Raw genomic sequence first — 8,131 nt, forward strand, 5'->3', positions numbered from 1 at the left:
CTACCTCTAAGCGCGCTTGGAGGTAGTAGATCTGTTGAACGATTCGAAGGGGTTTTCAGTCTCAAAAGGTTGAGTTCAGAGGTGCTGTCGAAAGACCCCGAAGCACCGAAAAGCAAAAACTTTGGTGTTCGGAGGTTGATTCAGTGCTACTGAACACCACCTTAGTTTCAGAATTGGATTGGTGGGCTATGGGCCCATTTGCATCAACAATAGTTGCTCAATCCCATTAATACCTCTAAGAATTGAGTGAAGACCCTCAATTGTGGGTTTGGGGGTCTCTAAACCTTGAAGGTGGATAAGGTTACTTACTGTCCTGGTAGACATCCATGGTCATTTTTCTCCAATCATAGAGGATTGGGCCTATTTGCTGCAGCCATTGTATCCCAAGCATAATGTCTACCCCATTGAAGTCTAAGGGGTGCATGCCAATAATGAAATTGTTGCCTAGGATATTAGTCATTCATTTTTGCATATACTCTCACATTCAATTTGACATCCATTAGCTACTTGAACTGTAAAAGGGGTGGTGTACTTGCACTTTCAATGAAAACTGTTACCACACAACCCATGAGCTTTCCATTCACCCTCATGGCTGTGGGAGATGTTAGACTCATTAGAGCTTGCAATGAGATCTTTGGGTTATCATAAGAGGGGTCTTTGGGATCCATGTTCTCCATTTGATCATGCTGGGCCATTTCTTCATTTTCATCTAATTGCAAGAGAAACATCTTCTGACCTTGCACCTATGGCTTGGCCCAAAACATCCATCATAATTATAACAAAGTCCCTTCTCACGTAGGGCTTGCCAGTGATTTAAAAGGCGCGCCTAAGTGCACAGGCGAGGCACATTTTAGGGTAGGCGCCTCGCCCAGGTCCTAGGCGCAACACTTTCAAAAGGTGCACGCCTGGTGCACCTGATACGCCTTGTGCCTTGGCCCAGGTGTGCACCTTTTGAAAAGTGTACGTTTGTTTTTTTTTTGCTTTTTTTGAATATCTTAATAAAATATCTTCTTAAAAGGCAATTAAAATTATAAAATCATTATTTTTTGTGTGAGAATTAAGAATTTAAGACCCAAACATGGACTTGTCTAGGCTTGCCTCGAGGGGCGTGGCACAAAGGTGACTCGTAGAATTAGGAACATAATATGTTTTACATCAAATTAGCTACTTGAAGTAATGCAAATGAGGAAAAAAAGAGATTGTGGGCTTTACATGCTTGAAAATGTTTTATATGTTTGATTTTATTTTTAAATTTTCATTTGAATATGCTTTACATGTTATGTTTATGTCTTTTAATTTTAGATAATAGTTTTTTTAAACCACTAATTTTAAAATTGAAGTTTATATTTCTTATTAATATTATCTTTAATATTTTTTATTTTATTTTACATGTTTTTGGCATTTTTTTTGAACTTTTTGATTTTTTTAGCAATATTTTTTTGTATTTTTGCACCTTGCTTCAAAAGGTTACGTGCCTTGCCTTGCCCCTCTCGCCTCGGGCGCAAATTGGCCCTTGTGCCATTTTTGCGACTTGCACTCTTAAAACACTAGGGCTTGCATCTCAGCCTAAGTGAGATGTTTCAATGAAACGAGTGTCTTAGGCATAGTGTGTCAAGTGGGTCTTGGAGTGGGCCTTAGTAGAAGCTCATCTTGTCTAGGGAGTTCTTCAATATCGGACCCAAGGGCCAAGAAGCCTTCTTGGGCTTGTCCAACTGTTCTTGAAGTCAAGCCAATCCAGAAATGGCAACGGGGTGATTTTGGGGCAGGGATTACATTCCCCATCCTCGATCCCGACCTCCAAATCACTCCCCGTCCCCGATCCCTGATGGGGAAAGGAATTCCCCCTCCATCCCTGACCCCAACGGGGATGAATTCCCCATTGGAGACCCGAATCCCCGACGAGCTGAGAGTGATTACCCAATTCCAAAGAGATCGAGGGAAAGACTGAGAGTGAGGTCGATGATAGAGAGAGAAAGAGAGATTGAGAGACAGAGTATGAGACAAAGAGAGAGAGAGAGAGAGAGAGAGAGAGAGAGGACCGTTATGAGAGTTGAGGTCAGCGACGAGAGAGTGAGTGCAACGGGAGATGGCGACGACAGTTGGCGACGATAGACGAAGGTTGAAGGAAGATTAAACATCTGAAACTCTTTTTTGGGTATCTATTCTCTGTCACTCGAGAAGGCACGACCGCACGAAGCTAGGGTTCTGACGGTGACAGCGGTCGATGAATCAGTGACGAAGACGAAGGCACGCACGAAGCTAGCGTTCAGCTGTTCAGAGACATAGTTGAGAGACTTGAGAGTTCTCTCTTGAGTCTTTCTCTCTGTCAAAGACTCGAAGTTGAATTGTCGGGGGTTTTAGTGTTTTACACTTTTACTATTTTTTAAGTTTTAATATTTTAAAAAATGAATAATAATTATTATAATTATATAAAATATAATATTATATATATATATGTTAATTGGGGTCGGGGCGGGGCGGGAACTGCATTCCCCATCCCCGTCCCCGAACCCGATCGGGGATTTTGACCTCGATCCCGCCAAAGTACCCCCCATACCCGACCTTGTTAGGTCGGGGAACCCAGGTACTCGTCAGGGATGGGGAAAATTGCCACCCCTAAGCCAATCCTGTTGTTGTTGAAGACATGGGTTGCAAAACCTTAACTTCTAATCGGATGTCTTTCCTCAACCCCCCAATGCAGCATCCCACCAGAGCCTTCTCCGGCCAACCATAGAATCTAGTACCGAGCTTCAAAAATTCTATTTGATAATCATGAACTGTCCCTGTACGTAGTTTTGAAAGCATTTTATCAGTCGTTGTATCTTGTTCCAAACCTGATGTAGAGGGCTCAATGCAATGATTCCTCATTCTCTCAAGTGGAGGGGACCAATTGACTGGTTATCCGATGCACATGAGCTGGAGCTCCTTGCTTCTTGTTCTTAGGTAAGTATGAGTAATAAGGGCATAGGGCCACGGGCTTGTGATAGGCCATGGTTCCCAATACACCACTGATCCCAAGCCTTCTACAGGAGGGTTGGGTTAGGTTGGCTGTTGGCATTAAAAATTTTGTCAAACCCTATGGTCATGGATCCTGAATAGAGTGGAATGTTTAGGTGGGATTCATGTAGACTAAAGAAGTTGAAGCGGTAAGAGATGATTTGAAGACTTGCAATTTGGCAAAAATCCTGGCTCTTGATAGATCAGAATGGTGGGTCTGGAAACATGTAGCCGATCCCAAGTAGTTGGAATTGATGCTGAGTTTAGTTAGTCCGAAGAGAGTGAATAATTGGGACATAAAAAGTTCTTGATCCACTCTTTCCCTTGCTCCAGTCATCATACTCGGATAAGTGCATTTACCCATGTTCTTTTATTTCCTAGGTAAATAAGGCAACGACTGTTTTAGCCATAAAAAGCCATTATTAAATGGGGCAATTTTGTCCCATTCAAGTGTTGGCAACTTTCCCCCCAGTTGGGAAAGTTACTTAACCACCCTGGGACTGGGAGATGGGTATTAATTACCTGGGTAAGTGATACCCATGGAAAATAAATTTTCCATGGACCTCACATAAAACTGAAAAAAGAGCATGGGTATCGTGGTCAATGGGAACCAAAATCCCATTGACCAACTTTCCACCCTCTCCAAAATCCAAAAATTGAACTGGCCTTTAGTTGAATTCTCTAATCTTTTTTATCATTTATATTGAAGGTCATGACGAACTCTGCTTTAGTTGTTTGTTTAAACCTCTTTTTTTCTGTCATCCATTGGGAATAATGCAATTTTATGATGATCACTTTCTTCCCAAATTAATTGGGGTCAAAAAGACATTCGCTTCCATGATGATTTAGCCTTCAATTTCTGGAGCTCCTGGACTCCAAAATGTTTTACTTTTATTTATCATTGTTTGGATATAAAATCAGAAAATATATAAAGTAAATTGTATTGCAGATGCAAATCTTAAACTTTATTTTGGCAGATTTGTTTACGAGGGGGATAGATATTCAAGCAGTCAATGTTGTTATAAACTTTGATTTCCCAAAGAACTCAGAGACATATCTTCACAGGGTATGTAAAATTATTTGTCTGGTATTTTGTCCATTGGCCATATATTGGCTTTGCTGATGAATTTTACTTATTCAGGTTGGTCGATCAGGTAGGTTTGGACACCTTGGGCTGGCTGTTAATCTGATTACCTATGAAGACCGCTTTAATTTGTATGTATATTGATTCTCTTATTTTTTGGATTTTACTAAACAGATGAATCCTTTATTTTCACTCTGCTCATTTAACTTGCTTTTCAACAGGTATAGGATTGAGCAAGAGCTTGGTACAGAAATAAAGCAAATTCCTCCACACATAGACCAGGCTATTTACTGCAGGTGACCTGTGATAGTAATCTCGCTGTGATCATCAATGGTGAGTAAAAGCAAAGATCTGGCTACGTGTACATACAGAGGCTTATGAAGTAAGTATTTAGTATCTAACAAATATCTTATTTTAAAACAAATGTTACAGTTGGACACTTTGATATGCTTGACCAGCGACCCTAGGTCCCTACCAAACTCAGCAACTCTAGATTCTGGGATATAGACCTCTAGGTTCCTAAAAAGTCTCTTCATTGTAGAGCTTGGGCTGATGTGTTCAATGAAATGGTCAATCCAGATATTTTTGGTAGATTGGTATTCTGGATTGATCAGGCTGGTACTCAACTTTATAGACAATGAAACTTCCAAAATTTTTGGAGTATCATCCACAATCTTTATTTTTTTGTTTTGTTACATCGCTGTTTTCTGTAATACATATGAATGTATATCATTCTTCTATTAGGAGTTATTAATAGCTGTCTATACTTGTTTCCTATTAATACCTATGTTTGGGCTGTAAGCTGTTTTCATTGCTATGGCATGGTGTGCTTATGTTGCGCTAGGATTTGTGTTGATCCAATAGCTATGTAATGATGTATGCGGTAATTCTTTGGGGTTTGGTGCTGAATACCATCATGCTTTAGACATACTTCTTATCGGGCTTCTAACTATTTGTTCTTCTGTGGCCGGCTCTAGGGTTGAATAATCTTTCCTACTATGAAGATAGCTGACTGCATTTGAGCGATTATCTTGAAGATGGAGTTATAGAAAATGCAAGTGTCTGCAGACTATTTGTTCTCGTATTTCAATTCTCTGCTGTTCGAAGTTAGTGGATTTTCATAATTCTATACATTTGCTAGGTCGAGAGAAGAATCTTTAGAATGGTTTATTGATCCAGAGTGTTGGATTTTGTTATGTTGATACTTGTTTGTCCAAAGTATTATTTGCACACGGCACATGGTTTCATTACTTTCTTTTAAGATATCCCAAGTTAACATTTCTCTAATTTCACGCGGTTAACGTCTTTGAAGAGTCATTTTCTTTTCTCTATATCTGCCAAGTCTTGGGGTTTGTTTGGTTCATGGTAATAGGGGTGGTCTGGAATTGGAATCGGAATTGTCGATTATTTGGTTGGGTGGAATCGACAATTCCGATTGGTCACTACTTCCCCACTTGTGAATGAGAATCCATTCCAGTTGATTCTTATTCTTCCGTCTAAATCAATCAGGCTGGAAGAATAGGTCATTTTGATTCCCCAGTGGATTTTGATTCCGGTTCCGATTCCAACCTGAACAATCATGAAGTTACAAACCACCCAAATCCTCATGGGAGCCGGTGCATGGACCAAGTGTTTCTTCGGCTAAAAAATTCAGAATGATCGTGATCTTTTCACAAAGAAAATAGTGGTTGATGTTTGGGCAGCTTTATTCTAATTCCTCCCTCCATTCACATGGATAATGTACAATCATGGTCAAGGTTCAAGGTGTTTAAATTGGCTCCCTGAACCGGTTTTGAAAAATAAAAAATAAAAAAAAAGTAAAACAAAGGTATTGATATTGCCCAATACGCCAGTAGGGGCGTATGAACCTTGATCACGGTTAAAAAAATAGGGTTCGATTATGATGGGGTGCTTTGATTGGTCGAAGTTCCTCTGGACTACGTCTTTTTGGTAGCATTGGTATTGCATAAAAATGTATTGAGATATACTTAAATGTATGGATATGCAAGGTTCAAAACTGGTTCAGGGGAGCCGGTCTAGGACCCCTCCATCCCCTGAACCGGTCAGACCTCCGATACACCCACAGTGGGTGTATCGGAAGGGTTTCAGAACGATACATATCGACCGATACGGGCCGATATGTAACGATACTTTGAACCTTGTGGATATGGTAAGAAAATTATGATACACGGATATGTTGATGAAATTCATATAAATCTTCAAAACACATTTTAAAATTTTCCAATTGGGGGACCTTCGTGATGCATGAGCTATGATAAGTAAAACTAAAGTGAAACTAAAACGTGCAGAATATGTAATTAGTATTGTAATCAAGCCTAAGTTATCTAAGGTATCATCAAAGCATTTGTATTTGGTCTGAACTCTGAAGAGATGGTGTAGCTGATACTTAAATCATGGAGGCCGCCAACAGTCTGGCGGTGGAATAATATGGGATAATGTGATTTTCTGGATAATATGCTTATTATCCAGCATTTGGGTAAAAGCTTATCTCTTCAAAAGTATGTGCTCTACTACTACATTGTTTATCTTCTTTCATTTCAAAATTAAAGCTAGAAAATGTTACTCTTTCTTCTAGAAATTACTTATGAAGAACGAGCTTAATTAGGAACTGGGGCAGATGTACACATGTTAAACCTTCTTTACTTGTCACATGTTAAACCAAGGGGGCGTCTTTTTTTTTTGGATTTTGAGAAGGGGCAAAGTTGGTCAATGGGATTTTGGTTCTCATTGACCAAGAATCCCATGTATGTGGGGATTAGGGAAAGTTTATTTTTCTGGGTATCATTGCCACAAGTTTGGGTTGTTGATTCATTCTTAGTTCTCTACAATGACAACCTAGGTGGGTAAATAACTTTCCCACCTAGGGGGAAAGCTGCCAACACTTGAATGACACAAAAACGACCCTTTTAATAATGGATTTTTATGGCTAAAATGGTCAATTGCCTTATTCACATGAGAAATAAAAGAACATGGATAAATGCATTTACCCGGGTAAGTGTTTCATAAGAAAAACTTACCTAGGTAATTGCATTTACCTGGGTAAGTAACTTACCAAAAAGCAAACGGGGCCTTAATGCTTTGTAGTTTGAACATTAATCATGGTTTTTTATGGCTAAAATGGTACTTTGTAAATTTTTGGGTGTTACTTACCCAGGGGTAAGTTGCCAACGCTCAAAATTACCCCTTTTAATAATGGCTTTTTTTGGATAAAATGGTCATTGCCTTGTTTACCCGGGAAATAAAAGAATATGGGTAAATGCACTTACCTAGGTAAGCATTTCCTAGGAAATACTTCTCTGGATAAAAGTGCATTTACCCGGATAAATAACTTTCCAAAAAGCAAATGGAGACTGAGAGTATGAGTTCCTCTCTACAGTAACATAAGATACTGGATCGATCATGAAACACCATGTAAGTTTGACATGTGTTATTAAGATTTGCCTAGTATTTGTTGTAGAACTAGTGTATAGAGGATTCCAACTCTCGCCCAACTCAAGGCTTAGCCATAGTCCACTGTGGCTCCAATGTGGTGGATCCCTAATTGCTGAACTACAGAACATTACCTTGTTTATACGGTATAAATCATACCATGCGCCAACTAAGGCTGAGGGAGAGACACTAGTAATTAGGGCAAATTTCTTAAACTACCCTTAAGGTTTAGGAAATTGACTAACTATACCCCTACTGTTTTAGTATTGTCTTAAAGTAACCCTATTGTTTCTGACAATTGTCGCACAATTCCCTTCCCGTTAAGTCTTAGTCATAGGCCATTTACACGTGGCTTCACCTATTTGATTTAATTTTTTTCCATACCACATCTTTTTCGCATCATAGATTTACCCAAAATATCCTTTCTAGTGAAGATCACCATCTTCTCTACTCAAACTAGCGGTGGGTAACCTTCCATCATCCTCCCCTCCTACCTCTCTCTCTCTCTCTCCTTTCATATACTCAACGATATGGAAACATTCATTCCTAGACTGGTGCACACAACAACCTTTGAGCCAACTGGACCACCTAAGACATGGC

At 39.6% G+C, this 8,131-nt stretch overlaps 1 protein-coding gene across 2 annotated transcripts in view; it reads left to right on the top strand.

Annotated features, from left to right (window-relative positions):
* Positions 1-5,368, top strand: part of LOC104608733 (DEAD-box ATP-dependent RNA helicase 8) — a 41,012-nt gene extending 35,644 nt beyond the window's left edge. Inside the window, exons 7-10 of one of the 2 annotated variants that reach the window (XR_737146.3) lie at positions 3,975-4,063; positions 4,139-4,212; positions 4,303-4,463; positions 5,059-5,368. Coding sequence is in view for 1 of the 2 variants with exons in the window: in XM_010274806.3 (XP_010273108.1) it covers positions 3,975-4,063; positions 4,139-4,212; positions 4,303-4,381 (242 nt within the window). In the remaining variant the exon portion in view is untranslated. The remainder of the gene's footprint in view (positions 1-3,974; positions 4,064-4,138; positions 4,213-4,302; positions 4,464-5,058) is intronic. The other variant, XM_010274806.3, reaches the window with a different exon arrangement.
* The last annotated feature ends 2,763 nt before the right edge of the window (positions 5,369-8,131 follow it).

This window comes from Nelumbo nucifera, chromosome 6 (assembly GCF_055504915.1).
Source record: "Nelumbo nucifera cultivar China Antique chromosome 6, China Antique-T2T, whole genome shotgun sequence".
NCBI classification, from domain to species: Eukaryota; Viridiplantae; Streptophyta; class Magnoliopsida; order Proteales; family Nelumbonaceae; genus Nelumbo; species Nelumbo nucifera.